Consider the following 20,069-nt stretch of genomic DNA (forward strand, 5'->3'; position numbering starts at 1 on the left):
ATACAATTAGTCTGTGAAAATAAACAGGGAAATGGGAACAACCTGAGAGTTGCAGATTGTGATTTAAATTATATATAAATAAGGTTCTCTGCCTTTTGAATTAATGGTTGCTGTTGGTCAATAAAAATAATAAATGCTTTTTCCCTTGACAGAGGTGGAGAAGTAAATATGAGATACTTCACTATTTGGAACAAGGGAAGTCTGTGGGAGATTTATTTTTGGCCATTCTTGGCACTTCCTGTGAACTGGTTTCAGCACAGTCTGCCCAAATAACTTGCCTGTACATCCATCCACCTATAATAATTTTAGAAAATTGGGAAGGAAAAGGAATGCATATAACCAAAAATATATTGTCTTGCATGTGATATCAGTGATATTTTAAGTCTTGTGCATTTTCTCTTTAACAGGTAAATGATTTTGTACGAGACAAGTTCACTCGAAGAGATGGCTCAATTCCTTTTATTGGAGAAATCCTCGCTGGTGGTTGTGTAAGTATTGCTTACACTTTCAGTACACATGACATTTATAAATCAAATCAAAATCTTCATGTATCATGAAAGTTTGAATGTTCTAATCTTTGGACTTTGTTGTGAAATTCTTTGCCTCAGTTGGCAAATTTGTACCTTACTTATTTTAGTTCATTTTTTAAAAGTGGGTTACAACTCGAATAGATAGTGATGACTCAGGCTAAAGGTATTTTTAAAAAGCCCTCAATATATTGCTATGTAAAAGCTGGCTAAGATAGAAGGATACAAAAATATTTTGACATTGTCATTCTAAGTTTATACCTCAGCGAAGTAAAACAATAGCTCTGTGATATGGCGGGTGAGGACTAAACAATTAGAGTCATAAAGATATACAACACAGAAACAATCCTTTGGTCCAACTCTCCCATGTCGATCAGATATCCTAACCTAATCTAGTCCTATTTGCCAGCACTTGGCCCATATCCCTCTAACCCTTCCTATTCATATCCCCATCCAGATGCTTTTAAGCTTGTGAGCAAACTTGGGAGAAATTGGAGCTATGGTTTTATGATCCCAAACCAGACTGCTACCTTGCGTTATGATCCCAATAGGATCACAAAATTGTTATTATTTTGGTTAGGGGCAACTAACATTTATTTTAAAAATAGACACAAGGTGAGATCCAGAGAATAAAGCCGCAATATTCCATAGTTCTGAATAAACAAGAAATATGCAATATACAAGTTTGAATAGAAGTACAATATATAATACATGTGAAAGTTAATTCTAAAACCCATAACTAATGTGCTAAACATGAGTAATGTACTTTGATCAAATATGTCACAGCTCGCAACAATTTGCAAATGCAATTATGACAGATTATACAGATTTTGCAATAATTTCCCACAGACATTAATGTCACGGTTGCAGACCTCATTAAATTTCATCAGTTCCTCACCTCCGCTAATTTGGCTGTGAAACTCCCTCTTAAACTGTTCCATCGTGGACTGCCTCAACGACTGTTCTCATTCTGATTGATGACCTTCCTTTCCTGGGTCCACACTCTGGACTCTTGAGAATGGCAATCCAGTACTTATTCAAAAGGAGATCCATTCTTTCATCGATAGCTCCAATCTTGCTCAGTTACATACTGCTTACGGATCTTTCACCCTCTTTGTTGAGCTAAATAATAGTGCTCCTTTTGAGCGGTTCACAGCTCTAGGGTTTCCCAAGCCTTTATTACCCAGAGTTGCTCAACTGATGTATTCCTTGATTACTCACTACACAAAATCTGAGAGTTTCAGCTGTCTTTTAGCAGCGCAGTTAATGACAACTCTGCCTTAAATTTGGCGGTTCTGTCTGTCTATCCTTCTCCGACTTGTTTTGACCCCAAAACTGCACCTGAGTGATCCCAAGCTATTCTGTCTGACCTATTGAAAACTTGGAATTAGCCCTGTCCCTATTTTGATTGAGTTAATTGTAATTAATTTTGGAACAATCGAATGTAGCAATCATTAGAATTCTCTATACCCCTGAATGTTAAAATTTTGCCATTTTTTTGCAGTTTTCAATGAGCTTTACATAGAATTCATCATAGCCTGTACAGATTTCATTCAATGAATTAATTCAACTTGATTGATCCTGACATAATCGAAAGTTTCACCCATATGTACAAATCTAACATTCTTCCTTGCTTATTTATTTCTGTGACTTGGAAATACTATCCTTTAAAAGGAATGTGTATCCTGAACCGTCAGCTAATCTTCCTCTTCTGCTGCCTGGGCAATAGCCTGATATTTGTTTTCTTCTATTTTGGTAAGCAGATAGCTCGTGTTTTTAATGAGAAAAGTTTGCAACCTCTATTAGAGCTCTAACTAAAAATATTTCATCTTATTCCAAATATTTTGGACAAGTCTGTAGTTCATTGTGTTACCAGAAACATTGCAAAAGATGGGGGAGGGGGTTACTGGGGCAAAGGATGATGCATGTCAACCTGGGGACTACAAATACCACTTGAAGCATGTTTTTCCTCAAAAATATTTCTGTTCTAGTCTATGCAGGGGATAGAAACTGAATAGCTATTCCAAAACTGAGATTGGATAATAGAACATTTTTTTGTTCCTGGCAAAGTTAAATCCCACAGGAAAATTCACAGTTCTGTACTTGTTGGTCAGGTGCTAGTCAGACAAACAGACCAACGGCAAATACCTCCTGTGGCCATCTGCAAGATTGCAAACTGGAACATTCAACATTATTGGTCCTAATTTGAGAGCCAGTGGTAATTGTCTTGCTATTGTTATGGCTTTTAGTATAACTGTATCAAAGCCTGCAAGTTACCTCCAAGTCACGCACCATCCTGACTTAGAGCTGTATCAGTGCTCTTTCAGTGTCATTGGGTCAAAGTCCTGGAACTCCCTTTCGAACAGCAGTGTGGTTGTACCTACCACCCCCAAGTACTGCAGTGATTCAAGAAGGTAGTTTCCCATCACCTTCTGAAGTACAATTAGGAGTTGTCTGTAAATAACGGCTTTGCCAGTGCTGATCACATCCCATGAACATTTTTTTTTAAAAATCCTCTGAATTCCACTGTCAGCTTTCTTTCTGCATACGTTTATCTCAATGTTCTAATTGTACACCTCGCTTAATGCATGAGGATGAATTTTAAATGTCATTTTAAGTGTCATCAAGTGGTCCTTGCTCAGCAATAACTTGATGACATGTTCCACAGGACTACTCAGCTTCTGAACTCATTACAGCCTTGGTTCAGACATGATTAAACGAGCTGAACTTTTGAGGGGAAGTTAGTTTGACTGCCCTTTAAATCAAGGCAGCATTTGATTGTGTATGTCATCACACTAGAAAAATATTCCACTGTACATAGCAAAAAATATGTCAGTGGTTTTAAATGCTAATCTTCAGTCATAGAGATGTACAGCACGGAAATAGATCCTTCAGTCCAACTTGTCCATGTCGACCAGATATCCCAACCCAATCTAGTCCTACCTGCCAGCACCCAGCCCATATCCCTCCAAATCCTTCCTATTCATATACTCATCCAAATGCCTTTTAAATGTTACAATTGTACCAGCCTCCACCATTTCCTCTGGCAGCTTATTCCATTCATGTACGACCCTCTGCGTGAAAAAGTTGCCCCTTAGGTCTTGTTCATATCTTTCCCCTCTCATCCTAAACCTATGCCCTCTAGTTCTGGCCTCTCCAACCCCAGGGAAAAGACTGTGTCTATTTATCCTATCCATGCCCCTCATAATTTTATAAACCTCTATAAGGTCACCCCTCAGCCTCCGACGCTCCAGGGAAAACAGCCATAGCCCATTCAGCCTCTACCTCAAATCCTCCAACCCTGGCAACACCCTTGTAAATCTTTTTTGAACCCTTTCAAGTTTCACAACATCTTTCCGATAGAAAGGAGATCAGAATTGCATGTAATATTCCAACAGTGGCATAAAAAATATCCTGTACAGCCGCAACATGACCTCCCAACTCCTGTACTCAATATTTTGACCAATAAAGGAAAGCATACCAAACACCGCCTTCACTATCCTATTTACCTACAACTCCACTTTCAAGTCCTGGAACATTACTGCAGTAGTTCCTCCAGATAGTGTTCTGGCTTCATCTATTTTCAGCTGTTACATCAATGGGGCTCATTCCATCATAAAATCAGAAGTGAGGATGTTTGCTGATGATTATACAATGTTGAGCATTGTTTCCATCTCATCAGATACTAAAACTGTCCATATGCTGCAAGACCTGAACAATATTCATGTTTAGCCTGATAACTTGCAAGCAATATTCACAACATAAAATGAGTCAGGCAATGACTAAGAAGAGAGAATCTGATAATTTGCCAATGGCAATCAGTAGCAATACCTTTTACTGAATTTACCAGTAATACCCTGTGTTTAAAATTGTACTGGATCATCCCATTAAATTCTGGGGTTACAGCAGCAGGTCAGAAGCTAGGAATTCCGCAGAGAGGAACACATCACCTGAATATATTGGAACACACTACTGGTTAAGTGCAGCTCCAACTATATTCAAGATGCTTAACACCATCTAAAATGAAACAAGCCAATTAACTGGCATCCTATCCATTATGTTCCCTATTTAGTCCCTCCTCTACCAATGCACGGTGGCAGTAGTGTGTATAAAATCTACAAGAAGTACTGAAAATCCATCTAAGCTCCTTCAGTAGCACCTATGATCTGTACTATTTGGAGAGACAAATACGGTGGATTTGTGAGCGTACCACTACCTACAAGTTCCCTTCCAAGCCCCACACCTTCCTTGCAGAACTATCTACCACAATTCTGGAACTTTCTTTCTAATAACATTTTGGATATTCCTACATCACGTGAACTGTTCAAGATTGCAGTTGACCACCTACGGTGAATTAAGGGTGAGCAATAAATGATGGCTTTTAGCCAGCCACATACGGATCCTTAAAAATGTTTAACAGAAGGCTAAATAGGTTTGATTTAGTCTTTCCCAACTTACATGCTATAACCCCCTTTATTGCAACTTGATTCAAAAGAAAACACATAATTCTTGTTTTGTTGTACTTGCTATCTATTAAACTCAACTAGCTACACTTTGTTCATTACATGACTAATATGGTAATGTAGTGTATTCTTTGACTTGATGTCAGCATTTGACTTGCTAATGCATTTCTGAAATGCTTGCTACCTGATTTGATTTGATTTATTGTCACATGTACCCAAGTACAGTGAAGAGCTTTGTTTACGAGCAGTACAGGCAGATCATAGTAAGCATGGATTTACAGATCATAAGGTGGAAAATAAAAGCTTAGAGGCAAAGTCAGAAGTCACATGACACCAGGTTATCATCCAACAGGTTTATTTGAAATCGCACAAGCTTTCATCAAGTGCAATGAGAGAGCGTTGCACACTGACCCAGAGTTTATAGGCAGAGAGATCAAAAGATCATACAACTGGTCACATAATAAGTCACATAATACATGGGTGACTAAGAGTGTCAGACGGTATGGAAAGTGTTTATAAAGTCAGTATCAGTGCTGGGCTGTCATGACAATCGGGCAGAGTGATAGGAATATACAAAATGTGACACTTCAGGTCAGACACTGAATTTGTAGGTGTGAGGCCTTGTTCAAAATCTGTCTCAGAGTTTTAACCTGGAATCAGGCTGGGTTTATTCTGAAAACTGGAATTTATAAAGTACCACTTCAAAGCCTTGATTATATGTGGACTTGATAAATATATGAAGAGACTTACTGGCAGAATTAATGACAGGGGTACCAGTGTATGGGGTATATTTGAATTTCAAAAGATTTATATGAAATCCCACAGAAGTTAAGGTGCACTGGTAGTGTTTCATTCTTTGGTAGAGAAGGCCTGTGTTTAGGTTGATTTTTTAAAAAAAGAATAACGAAAGTATATGGAATTGGCAGTACTCACGTGGATTGAGGATTGTTTAACAGGCAGAAAGTAGAGGGTCGGAACCAATGGGTTGTTTAGGATTTGGCACTAGTTGTTCATTATCTGTTTAACTTATTTGGATATTGAGATCAGTTTTAAGATTTCCAAACTTGCTGATGATACAAAACTTAGACTGAGTGTTGTAAAGGGGATGCAAAAAAGGCTTCAAGGGCATTTAGACTGGCTGAGTGAGGAAACAATAACATGGCAGTTGGAATCTAATTTGACTAAGAGTGGCATTCCTCCCATGGCTTTTCTTAAGTGGTGCAAGATTAGAAAGTGTTGATGTCCAAAGGAACCTGTGTACCATTGTCAATAAGTTACTGAACACTAACATTCGGGTGCAGTAAGCAATTACAAAGGTAGACAGCATGTTGGTCTGTATAACAGGTGACTTGAACACAGCAGCAAAGAAGGCTTGTTTCAATTGCTTAGAACAGTGGTAAGATTGTACCTGGATTATTGTGTGTTGTTCTGCTACACTTGCCTAACAACCCATTGAGGGATTGCAGCAGAGGTTCACCAGTTTGCTTTCTGGGGGAGTAAAATTGTTCTCTGAGAAGAGATGAAGAGACAGCATGTATTCTCTGGAGTTTAGAAGAACTCATGGAATTTTATAATTTCTATGAAATTCTAATTGAGATGGATAGTAAATGCAGTGCTGTATGAATCTGGTGCTTCCTTTGGCTGTTGGATCTGGGGTGAAGGCTCATGGTCCCAGAATAACAGCAAGCCATTTTGGACTTTTGGGAAGGAAATCTTTACTCAGAGCAGTGCAGCTTTGAAATTCTCTACCCTTAAGTGCTACAAAAGCTTAGTCATTAAGTAAGTAAGTTTGACACAAATTGACCGTTTTCTGGTTATGACATAAAGGATCTGAGGAAAACCGAGATATGGCATTGAAGTCAATGATTAGCCATTACCTAGAATGCCAGCCTAGATTTGAAGGGCTGAATGGCCCAATCCTTTTAAAGTACTGATGGAGTGAGCAACTGTCACAGACTTAGTCTTTTGAATGAGGAGTAAAACCTGTCTTTCCAGGTGGATATATAAAAAAAAATTGCTCAGTTCTGTGTCAAATACTTACATTTCAATTAACGTTATTAAAACATTTGTATTGGTGGAACCTTCCAAGCGCAAGTTATCTGTTAGGTTTCCTACATGAAGTGACTACTCTTAAGTAACCAAAAAAGCGAAACACATTGGCATGTCCTGAAGTCACAAAAGGCACTACATGGATACAATATTTTCCTTTTTTCTTTTCCTATTAGATAACTAATACATCTGGGAAGTTGTGGTATAGTGGTAAAACGGACTAGTAATCCAGAGTTCCTGGCTGATGTTCTGGGACATGGGTTCAAACCTTATCATAGCAGATAGTGAAATTTGAAATCAGTAAAAATCTGGAAATAGTAGTTACATTTAGATTTTATTATCACATGTAGTTGAATACAAAAGTAGAAGATGACTTGATGAGCTGTCAGGGTTACATCATAGGATATTAAAAGAAATAGCCACAGACATGGTTGATATACTGATAGTTCCTTAGATTCTAGAAAAGTCACAGACAACCGCAAAGCTGACAATGTCAGTCCCTTTATTGAAAAGGGAAGGAGATAAAATAAAAGGACAACCACAGGCCAGTTAGCTTAGAATCGGTTATTGCAAAAATGTTAGAGTCTATTATAAAGGATAGAATAAGAGTGCATTTAGAATGACATAATATGTACAAGCAGAATCAACAAAGCTTCACAAAGAGGAAATTGTGCCTGACAAATTTAATGGAATTCTTTGATAAGCTAGCAAACACAGTAGATAAAGGGAAAGCAGTGGATGTAACATATTTGGATTTTCAGAAGGCATTTGATAAGAGATATCACGTTAGGCTACTTCTTAGGATAAGAGCCCATGATGTTGGAGACTGACTAGCCAACACAAGATAAGACAGTTGGGGTAAGGGGTGCATTTTCAAGATGACTACTTGTCACAAGTAGAGTGTTGCAGGGATCAGTGATTATCTACAATATGTATCAATAACTTTGCTGAAGAAATTTAATGTACTGTCACCAAGTTTGTGGGTTACACAAAACTGGATAGGAAGGCAAGTGATGAGGATAATAGTTTGCACAGGGATATAGACATGTTAAGCAGAAGGGCAAAGACTTGGCAACTGAAATATAATGTGGGAAAATGAGACGTTATTGATTTTGGCCGGAAGGATAGAGGAGTTGAATAATATTTAAAGTAAGATTGCAGAAAGCTACAGCACCGGGATTTGGGAACCTTTCTGCATAAATTTAAAAAAGCTAGTGTATGAGTTCAGTTAATAGGGAAGGCAATTTGCATATTGGCCTTTATTTCAAAGGGAATGAAGTATAAAAATAGGGAGTTGTTACGAAACAATAGAAGGCACGAATTAGACCACACCTAAACAAGGGCGGCATGGTGGCTCAGTGGTTAGTACTGCTGCCTCTCAACTCCAGGGACCCGGGTTCGATTCCAGCCTTGAGCGTCTGTCTGTGTGGAGTTTGCATATTCTCCCCGTGGCTGCGTGGTTTTCCTCCGGGTGCTCCGGTTTCCTCCCATATTTGGAAGATGTGCAGGTTAGATGAATTGGCCATGCTAAATTGCTCCATAGTGCTCAGTGATGTGTAGGTTAGGTGCATTTGTCAGGGGCGAATGTAGCGTAATGGGGTAGCGGAATGGATCTAGGTGGGTTGCTGTTCGGAGGGTTGGTGTGGACTTTTTGGGCTGAAGGGCCTGTTTCTATGGCCCTATAGGGATTCTATGATTCTTTGAACTGAATAGTTTTAGTACTTTATTCAGATGAAGGTATATTGACGATGGAGGCGTTCTGGCACTGCCTTATAAGGGGAGGCTGAGTAGGTTAAGCCTATACACTTTGAGTTTAGAAATGAGAGGCTACAATATTGAATAAAATAAGATTCTTAGGTAATTTGATAGGGTAGATGCTGATAGATTGATTCCCCCTTGTGTGAAAATTGAGGACCCGAGGGCATAATCTCAGAGCAAGGGGTTACCCATGTAAGACTGACGTGAGAAATTTCTTTTCTGAGGATATCAAATCTGTGAATCTCTTTGCCGCAGAGGGCAGTAGAGACTGGCTGTTTAAGAATATTGAAGGCAGAGATGGACAGACTTTATCAATGAGTAAATCCAGGGTTATGGGGAAAAGGCAAGAAAGTGAAATTGAGCATTATCAGATCAGTCTGATCTCATTGGTGGAGCAGACTCTGGTTGAAAAGCCTTTCTGTCCTTCATCTTATGATCTCAGACACTGAAGCTATTTGTGCCAATATGCGACAAAACCTGGATAACATCCAAGCTTAGGCTGATAAGAATAACATTTGTACCACACAAATGCCAGGCACTTACCATCTGCAACAGGAGAATCTTAACTTTTGCTCCATGGCTTTCCCACTGAGGAAGCTTGACACCATCCAGTACAAAGCAGCCCACTTGACTGACACTCCAAGCACGATCTTCATTTATCCCCCTCTCCATTGATGCACAGTAGCAGCAGTGTACCATTTATAAGATATACTATGGTAACTCACCAGGGTCCTTTGACAGCACCTTCCCAATCCCTGTCCTGTACAGCCTAGAAGGATAGGGTTCAGCAGATGCACAAGGTCACTACAACTTAGAAGTTCCCCTCCAAATTACAAGGCGTTCTCATTTGGAATATATCTCCATTCTATCTTTACTGGCTCAGAATTCTAGATCTATCTTCCTGAGTGGGTCTCCTGTAAAGGGAGCTCACTACCACCACGTCTAGGGGTGAACAATAAATTCTTACACAGCTGGTGGCAACCACAACCCATATATGAATAAGAAGAAAACCTAAATAGATGCTACCAGTAAAGAAACTTCTACCTTTCAGATGTATAGTATTTGCAGTATTTATTACTGCCATGTACAATCTGCTCAGCATCAGTTGGAATGGATTCTTTCTGACTAGACTAAAACATTTCCTTAACACAATGGTGTCTGTGATGAGCTTTGACGTAAAATGAACGCAATTCCTTTGCTGAACCTTCTGGAAGTTTTCTTCTCTTTGGTAATTAGATTATATGTTTGTGTGTATTTATTCTATGTATTTGATATGATGTATATACTTTGGAAAACTGGTTTCCCAAGTTTTCTTCTGATACTCCGTGTCCTACTTTATGGAGAATACTTACTGGAAAAATTAATGATTATGTCTGCTCCTCTGGTACTTGGATTTGTGTTGCTGGATATTTTATTTGGGGAATGTCATTAAAAGTCGGAGTAAAAAGCCATGGGTATGTGATTGGGAGTCCATACAGAATAGGAAAATTGGGGTGTGTCAAACTTTGTATAGAACCTTGTATCAGGAATTTTAACATGATTTTTATTTTTGTCAGGCTGGAGGTTCTCAAGTAATCTTTACAAATCCTCTGGAAATAGTGAAAATTCGACTCCAAGTTGCAGGAGAAATTACCACAGGTCCTAGAGTCAGTGCACTTTCTGTAATGCGTGACCTTGGGTTTTTGGGTTTATATAAGGTAGGTAACCGTGTTAGCCTAGGCATGACAGCTTAAAGCTTTATTCCTGTAAGGAGCCTATTACAAAAATAAATTGTTGGTATGTTGAATTTTTACACAGTTTGAATACAGGCTTTTTTTTTAAGGTATATGGTTGTGTTTAAAGTATAAATGAAGGAATGGAATGATATGTTGGTATCATCACATTCAGATCAGATTGCACAGGAACCAGTTAAAATATTTACATGTTTAATTCACGGTCTCAAAATCCATCTGTGTTTTTTTTTAACGAGTTACCATTCAGTTGATATTCTTTTATTTTGTTACTGATTTGTTTCACTTTGAGTTGATCCAGTTTATTTATTTTACAGAATTGTTCTTGTTCACTTATTTTCATTGTCAGTACAGCTGCTTGAATTCCTTCCATTGTGTACTTCAATCAGAGCCTTTCCTGATAAATTAATTTATCTTTTTTGTAACCATCTACAATCTTGTTCATTTATACACTTCTTCCTGTGTCCTTTTCTTCCCCCAATTCTTGACAGGACCATAGAATTGTTATGGTGCAGAAAGTGGGTATTTGGCCGTCTTATCTGCACCAGCTGAATGATTATTATGACTTCTTGCCATTTTCCTGCCTTTATCCAAAACACTGAATACAGTTAGGTTTTTATTATTTGAATTGTCCCTGAATCTTGATCATCATTTTTACTTGCTACATACCTCACATAAAAATCTAATTATGTGCAATATTACAGCAAAGTTAATATTCTAATTAATATATTGTGTTATATAAACATTTTTCTTTATATTCATAGTTTCTGAATTTGCATGAGCAAATTACGAGATTACGAGATTATATAAAAGCAAGATACATTGTCTGTTTTAGATGGATGTGTTTAAATTTTTGTGTCAATTTACAATATTTGACCTTTTAATTAAAATAAAGCACCTTGCACGATTCTGTTATTTCACAAAAGCAAAGTAATCCTATACCATTTCAAGCAAATGTGATAACTTTCATAAGTGTGAAAATGAGAGTTCAGAATCATTCTGTTCCTGTTTGAGTGAAAAGTAAGGCTTGTAGGATTGGAGAACAATGAGTGAATAAAGATATTGAGGTTCTAGTCAAAACTAAAAAAAATATATATTCGATATAAACAACTAGATTCAAATGAATCTCTTGAGCAGTATAAATAGTGTAGGGGCATTCTTAAGAGGGGATCAAGAAGGCAAAGAGAGAATAGAGAGCGCCTTGGCAAATAAGGTTAAAGATAATCCAAAGACATTCTACAAGTACATTAAGAGCAAGAGAGCAAATAGAGCGAGAATAGGGCCCCTTGAAGATCAAAGAGATCGTTTTGTGCTGATTCTCAGGAGATGGGAAAGATATTGAATGAATATTTTGCGTCCGCTTTTACTGTGGAGAAAGAAATGGAGGCTAGAGAGTTCAGTACAATGAATGTTTTGAAAACAGTTTATATTACAGAAGAGGAAGTGCTGGAGGTCTTAGAAAAAATAAAATGGATAAACCTCCGGGCATCTGATTTAATGTATCCCAGGATTTGGTGGGAAGTTAGGGAAGAAATTGGGGGGCCATCTGCACAATTATTTGTATCATCGATAAATATGGGTGAGGTACTGAATGACTGCCTAATGTTTGTTTAAGAAGGGATCTAAGGAGAAGCCTGGGAACTATAGACCTCGGAGTCTGACTTCAGTGGTTGGTGCATTGTTGGAAGTGATCCTGAAAGATAAGATTTGTATGCATTTGAAGAGGCAAGGAATGATTGGCGATAGTCAGCATGGTTTTGTGAGGGGCAGAACAGTATACATTGTTTACGTGGACTTTAGTAAAGCCTTTTACAAGGTTGCGCGTAGTAGACTTTTTGGTAAAGCTAGATCCTATGGGATTCATGGTGAGTTTGCAAATTGTATAGAACATTGACTTAACGGCAGGCGACAGAGTGTGACACTGGAGGGTGGTTTTCCAGACAGGATGCCTGTGACCAGCAGTCTCACACAGGGGTCGGTGCTGGATCCACTTTTGTTTGTCATTTATATAAATGATTTGGATGAGAATATACAAAGCATGGTTAGTAAATGTGCAGATGACACCAAGATTGGTATAGTAGACAGTGAAGGAGGTTATCTAAGATTACAAAGAGATCTTGATCAATTGGGTCACTTTGCTGAGGAGTGGTAGATCAAGTTTAATTTGGATAAATGTGAGGTATCGCATTTTGTAAAGCAATCAAAGCAAGAACTACCCTAAAAGTAGGACTTGGGTTGTGTTGTAGAATAGAGAGAACTTGGGGGTTCATGTATTTAATTCTTTGCAATTTGCATCACAAGTAGACAGGCTAGTTAAAGTGTTTAGCATCCTTGTCTTCATTGCTCAGACCTTTGAGTATAGGAGTTGAGACATCAAGTTGAGATTGTATCGGACATTAATGAGGCCTCTTCTGGAGTACTGAGAGCAATTTTGTCTCTTTGTTACAGAAAAGATATTATTAAGTTGGAGAGAGCTCAGAAGAGATTTACTCGGAATGTGCCAGGAATGGAGGGTTTGGATTATAACGAGAGGCTGGATAGACTGAGACGTTTTTTCTCTAGAGCATAAGAAGTTGAGAGGTGACATTATAGAGGTTTATAAAATGATGAGGGGTGTAGATAAGGTGAATGGCAGGTATCTTTTCCTTAGTTTGGGAGACTTCAAGACAAGGAGCCATTTTTAAGGTGAGAGGTGAAAGATTTAAAATGACATAAGGGGCTTTTTTTTTAGTGGTTCATGTGTGGAATGTACTTTGAGAGAAAGTGGTTCACGCAGGTACAGTTACAACGTGTAAAAGATATTTTGATAAGTACATGAATAAGATGTTTGGAAAGATGTGGGTCAAGTGAGGCAGGTGGGTCTAGTTTAGTTTGGAATTATGATCTGCATGGACTGATTGAACCAAAGGGTTTGTTTCCTGCTGTATGACTCTTGAGTGATCTTGATCATTAAAACCCTTTGATGAGGAATGTTCTTACCTTATCCAAATTTTAAAAAATCACGCTGCAAATGTTGGATATAAATATTATATACCAGCCATTATATAATGGGAAAAATCTGAGTCTCAGTACAATGTTTAATCACTCATCAGAAGTGGAACAAGCTGTTGTAACTGCTAACACTTCAACAAAAACTTCTAAAATAGAAGAAATAAGTTTAACAAAGCAATTATAATGATTTACTGTCTGCTCTGATTAATGCATTATCAAAAATGAGCATGAACTCCTTCGACTTTAGACACACAAACTTTTTTGGCCATGTCAGTCTTTCTGATGGAGCTATTAAAGGACAAGGGAAGTTAAAAGTGATCATTATTGTTTTGAAAGTCAGCGTTTGGTTGAGAGGTGTAGTTAGGACTGCAATGATAGCAGGCAGGGTTAGACTTTTCCACCCTGTTGTGTGTGTGATGTGTCGTAAATCACTAATGGAAATTAAAATTGTATCTTGTATGAAGAAATCTATTTTTTAATTATTTTATTTAACCTGTTTCTACAAAATTGGTGTAGATGGGAAGTTAATGTGGATGTTCTGTCCAGAGGTGGAAGCATTACCACTATGCCACAGGAGTGCAAATTTTTTTTGCTGTATTTTAGTTGATGTTCAGATTCATCATATTCTGCCATGTTAGTAACTCCCTGTCTGAAGTGTAATTAAAATGAATTAGAACCGTTGTCACTTTCAGAATTGTCCCAGAGTTTTAACCAAGAGGAGGATTCCACTTGGTCTGTCATGGCCATTTCAGCTTTCTGTGGGAGCTGCTCAGCTAGTCTCTCTCATCTGCTTTTTCCCTGTAGTCCTGCTTTTTATTTTGTGTGTCTCTTTCTCTCCCTGCCACAGTTTTCCCAGCCGCATTAGAAGCAAAGAAAGTATTGCAATAGTAGAATTTGGAAGAAAAGAGAAATTAAATTGCAGATTGGAAGGGGTAAATTTAAAGCAGAAGACCAGAGCAAGTAATTACTTGTGCTGGCTTCTGTTTGCAGGGAACTAACTCTCAGATTGACTTCAGCAGCAATGTAGTATTTGGAATAAAAGGAGGCGAGAAGGATAGCAATAACAGAGACTCAGACCTTGATGAAAGAATACAGAGGAAAAGAAACCCTGTTGGAACTAGGGCAGAAAGAGTACTTTGAGTCACAAGTGAGAGTACTTCTTGAATTATATTTCAGAAGGTCATTCAAGTTAATGCTAGAGTTTTAGCAGCAGCTACTTACTTTAATATAATTTTGTTTTGGAGATACCGGTGTTGTACTGGGCTGTACAAAGTTAAAAATCACACAACACCAAGTTATAGTCCAACAGGTTAATTGGAAGCACTAGCTTTTGGAGCACCATCTGATGAAGGAGCAGTGCTCCGAAAGCTAGTGCTTCCAGTTAAACCTGTTGGACTATAACCTGGTGTCGTGTGATTTTTAATATAATTTCCTACTTCATCTTTCTCACAGACCTTTCATATGCTTTTTCTTCAGATGTTTATTTCTTTTTCAAATGATATTCTCATCTTTGTTTCAATAACCACTTATGAGAAAACAGTCTAATGGCTTTAGTATGAAAAATATTTTAGCTTTTTTTTAATGTAATCATGCATCTCCTGCTTACTAATTCATCAATTGCTGGATAAAACTATCCTTTCAAAATCTTTCTTAATCTAAAAAATCTTTGTTCCTGTGACTTTCTCTATTACAAAAAAAATCACCAATTAATAGTCTTCCTTCATTGCTGTGTGTTTAACTAATTACATCTGTGCCAACACTTGGTTAGAGCAATCCAAAACAAATGCCCCTGTCCAACCTACTCCTTGTTTTTAAAATATTAATGCAGTCTTCTTCAAAAAGACAGTGAGGTTTGCCTCAGAACTCCCTGTGGTAAAGCATTCAATTTTCCAATGTTCCTGTATAACAAGTTTATTTGGACTCTTCTATTCATTCAGTGATTACTTGTCATTGATGTCCACTTCATTACTGATTCTGAACTGGAAGAAGTACATTTTTTTCTCTCTGTATGCTGTCAAAATTCTTCACATATTTTTCTATTGAATCTCCTGAGTTGTCTCTGCTTGAATAGAACTAATCCCACTCTGTCCTTTTAGCTGTAGTTTCCTAAGCCTGGTATAATTATTGTGAATTTTTATTATACTTGCCAAGGTTTACCCAAAGCTGCATACATAAGAAGAGGAGTCGGCTGTTCAAGCCCTCAAGCCTGTTCCACCACTCATTGAGATCATGGCTGATCTGTGGCTGAACTCTGTATTCCTGATTTTGGTCCATATTCCTTATAACTACTAGCTATCTGGTTCTAGACTCCCCAATCATTGGAAATGCTACTTTGTTTTTTCCTGTTAATATCTTGAAGACGTTTATCCAATTATCCCTTAACCTTCTAAATTCTGGAGAAAACAAGCCTATTTTGTTTAATCTCTCTTCATAGTTTAATCCTAAAATCCAGACATTATTCTTGTAAACCTACATTGTGTTCCTTCCGAGGCCAATATATTCTTCCTATGCCATTTTGCTCAGACCTGCTCACAGTAATTCAAGTTGGTCTAACAGTAATTCAAGTTGGTCTAACTAGGGTTCTGTATATATCTGTCATAACTTCTTTGTCCTTATACTCCAGATATAAAGGGCAGCATTCAATTAGTTGCCTTGATTATTTTTGGCATCTGTTTGTGACATCTTAAAAATCTACGCACCTGAATGTACATTGCACTCCATCTGCCAAAGTTTTGCCTTTTCACCTAGACTATCAATATCCCTTTTATAATTTTATGCTAGCATCTCTACTGTCTATAGTGCTGCCTAACTTTGTATCATCAGCCATTTTGGATGTATGACTTTCTTTTCTATTATCCAAGTCATTAATAAATAATGTGAATAATTAAAGCCCTAATATAGATCTTTGTTGGATGCCACTGGTCAGATCCTGCCATTATCATAACTTTCTGTTGCCTGCCACTCAACCAATTTCCTAACCATGCCAGTAATTTGCAATTCCATGGGCTTCTACCCTAGTTAATAGTATCTTAATGTGGGACTTTATCAAATGCCTTCTGGAAGTTCACATAAAAAACATCCATAGACATTCCTGACCACTGCTTTCGTCACCTATCACTGAGGTTTGTCAGGCATGGTCTACCCGCCATGAATTCATGATGACTCTCTCTAATTAACTGAAAATATTCAAGTTGTTCAGTTATGCTATCCTTGATTATAGACTTCAACAATTTCCCTACTACAGGTATTAGGCTTAGTGGTCTATAATTCCCTGAATTTTCTCTCTTTCCCTTGAAATATGATTGAGTGCCTAAACCAGTTTTTTTTACCATAAATAATCATAACTTCTTGTCTGCCTTACTCTGTACCCCATTTATAAAAATCCATATTTTTGATAGCCTCTTTAAGACCTGATTATTGTTTGACGACGGCACGGTGGCTCAGTGGTTAGCATTGCTGTCTGAGTGCCAGGGACCCGGATTCATTTCCTGCCTCAGGCAATTGTCTGTGTGGAGTTTGCACATTCTCCCTGTGTCTGCGTGCTTTCCTCCAGGTGCTCCGGTTTCCTCCCACAGTCCAAAGATGTGCAGGTCAGGTGAATTGGCCATGGTGTTAGGTACATTAGTCAGGGGTAAATATAGGGTAGGGGAATTAGTCTGGGTGAGTTACTCTTGGGAGGTTCAGTGTGGACTTGTTGGGATGAAGGGCCTGTTTCCATACTGTAGTAATCTAAACCTGAATGTCTCTGTATTATCCAGTGCTTTCCATTAGGTTTATAGTTCCCTTCCTTGCTTTTACTTGCTCCCAAAAGTCATTAACCTTCACATTTCCACATTAAATCATGCATTTATAATGCCCCTTCCTAAATTTTAACCTAATTTTTGTTAAGCATTTTATCCACCGAATCTATTGGTTGATACTCTCCTCTTTTTTTTTGATTTAGTAGAGTACGTCTATTTGTTCTTTACCCCTTGTTGCATTTAGAGATTTTTCACCACTAATTTGTCAACCTACTATCCAGCTGTCTATTTTGGGCCAGGTTCGCTCTATCCTTTTACATTTTTTAATGTGGTTTGATCGTGCACTTTTCATCAATATTCTGGAACTAAAAGATCTAATACAGAGATTGTTTTATCTTCACAAGATATGTGGAGAAGCTTTTTAATTGTATTGGTTTATAGGAAGTTTTATGTTGAATGATATTTACAGTTTTCATTTGTTTATTTTGAGCTAGCAGCTTGTCTTTTAAGTGTTAAAAATTGAGGTTGTTGGTAGTGTGATACTGCGGAGAAAAAAAGACCTCAGTCTGTGAAATGGCATTGTTTATGTTTAAAATTGTTTTTAATTACTTATAGGGTGCAAAAGCTTGTTTTCTCCGTGATATCCCTTTCTCTGCCATCTACTTCCCAGTGTATGCTCATACTAAACTGGCCTTTGCAGATGAGCAGGGTAGGCTGGGTGCGTTGCAGCTTCTTGCAGCTGGTGCTATTGCAGGTAAGAATGACAATTAATTACTTGAAATTGGTAGCTAACAATTGTTTTGATTGCAATGGTTTCACTTTTATTTTGACTAGTAATTTTCAGTTTAGTATGTGTATTTTAAATATTGGGCACTTTAAACGTTGCATTGCACAACGTTAGAACTGATGCAAGTGGAACATAATTTCAGAAATCGGAACAAGGTTAAGGAATTTAGACCTTCAAGTGTGCTGTACCATTCAATAAGATTGACTTTATTTCCACCTTCCCATGCTATCTCAGCATCAACCTTTTCAAACTCATTTAAAAATGTTATGTTTTATTGAGATCAAACTTCATTCCAGATGAAAGGAATATATGCCTGGTTCATATGTTTTTTTAATGTTCATTCATGGGATGTGGCTGTTATTAGCAACACCAGTGTTTATTGCTCTTGAGAAGATGGTAGTGAGTTGCATTCTAACTTGTGCTTTGTAGATAGTTGGCAGGCTTTGGGCAGTTAGGACATAAGTTACTCCACACACAATTCCCAGATTGTTGTAGCCAGAATATTTATGCAGATGGTCCAGAATAATCCCCGGGATGTTGATGGTGGAGGATTTGAAGTTGGTAATGCAGTTGATCATTAAGGGAAATTATTTATGTTCTTTCTTGTTTAAAATGGTCATTACCTCAATAGTCATTGTACCATGTCATTTTCAGGTCTTGCTACGTGCTGTCATGGACTTCTTGAAAGGTGGACCACAAAACTGATGTAAAAAGGGAGGATATAGCATTAATGTAAATGAGCAAAAAACATAAAAATGGACTGTAAATGCTTCTGTGACTATGTAAAGGAAAATATTTAGATACATGAATTTATTGGAGGTAGAAACAGGAGAATTTATGATAAGGAAATGGCAGAGAAGTTAAATTTACTTTTTGTCTCCATGAGAAAGATGTAAGAAATCCTCAAAAGGTGAGAGGTGCAAAATATCAGAACATGAAATTGAAAGAAATTAGTATTAATAACAAAAGTTACATTGAAGAATTTGAATATAAGTACAAATATGTCTTGATTCAATTATATTGAACCTCAGTGAGACTCCATCTGGAGTACTATGTGTGGTTTTCATCTTGTTGCCAAAGGAAGGATGTACATGCTATTGAACTGCAATGGAGGCTCACCCCAGAATAACACCTCAGGTTATCAGGTTATAACATATGGAAAGAGTGAGAAAACTGTTCTGATATTCTTTTTGAGTTTAGAAGAATTGACAGGAAAAGACAGGGTGGATAAAGATAAACTATTTCCACTGGTTGGGGATTTTGAACCTCTGGGATATAATCTCAGAATTAGGGCCAGATCTTTCAAGTGAGATGTTAGGAAGTACTCCTACACACAGCATTGTAGATGTTTGGAACTGTCTTCCACAAATGGCAGTGGATGCTGGATCAGTTGTTAATTTTATATCGGCGATTGATAACGTTTTGTTAAGATATCAAGGGATATGGCCAAAGGTAGGTATATGGAGTTAGGCCACAAATTAGCCATGATCTCATTGAATGATGGAACAAGATCAAAGGGCTAAATGGCCTACTCCTGTTCCGATAATGATAGTTGATTTAATTAAAACTTACAAAATTCTTAAAGTCTGCACAGAGGCTGTTTCGTCTAGAGTGCTTAGAACCAGGAGACATTGTCTCAGAAAGTAGACCATTTCCGACTGTAATAAGGAGGAATTTTTTCACTCAATCTTTTGAATTCTGTAAACCAGAGGGCTTTGGAAGCACAGCCATTGAGTATGTTTAAGATGAAAATTGATTTCTAGATACTAAGAACTACAAGGGATAGGAGTATAGCATGTGAAAATGGCATTGAGGTCAATTTTCAGTCATGACCTCGAAAGGAAGAACAGGCTCAGGAGGCTGAAAGGTCCACTGCTCCTCTATCTCCTGTCTGAGGGGTTGCAAATGGCATTGAACATTGCAAACACTGCAAACATCAATGAACAACCCCACATTTGATCTTATATCAGAGGAAAGATAATTGACGAAGCAGCTGAAGATGATTGGGTTTTGAACAGTGCTCC

The 20,069-nt window shown here is 37.7% G+C and overlaps 1 protein-coding gene across 3 annotated transcripts in view; it reads left to right on the forward strand.

The window, feature by feature from the left end:
* slc25a12 (solute carrier family 25 member 12) overlaps positions 1-20,069 on the forward strand; it is a 118,671-nt gene that overhangs the window by 91,290 nt on the left and 7,312 nt on the right. For all 3 annotated transcript variants that reach the window (XM_043693649.2, XM_043693650.2, XM_087989037.1), the window contains 3 exons: positions 408-488; positions 10,354-10,494; positions 17,874-18,012. In XM_043693649.2, coding sequence (XP_043549584.1) covers positions 408-488; positions 10,354-10,494; positions 17,874-18,012 — 361 coding nt within the window. The remainder of the gene's footprint in view (positions 1-407; positions 489-10,353; positions 10,495-17,873; positions 18,013-20,069) is intronic.

This window comes from Chiloscyllium plagiosum, unplaced genomic scaffold (genome assembly GCF_037043375.1).
Source record: "Chiloscyllium plagiosum isolate Xiang-an unplaced genomic scaffold, Cpla_swu_hap1 HiC_scaffold_7, whole genome shotgun sequence".
NCBI classification, from domain to species: domain Eukaryota; kingdom Metazoa; phylum Chordata; class Chondrichthyes; order Orectolobiformes; family Hemiscylliidae; genus Chiloscyllium; species Chiloscyllium plagiosum.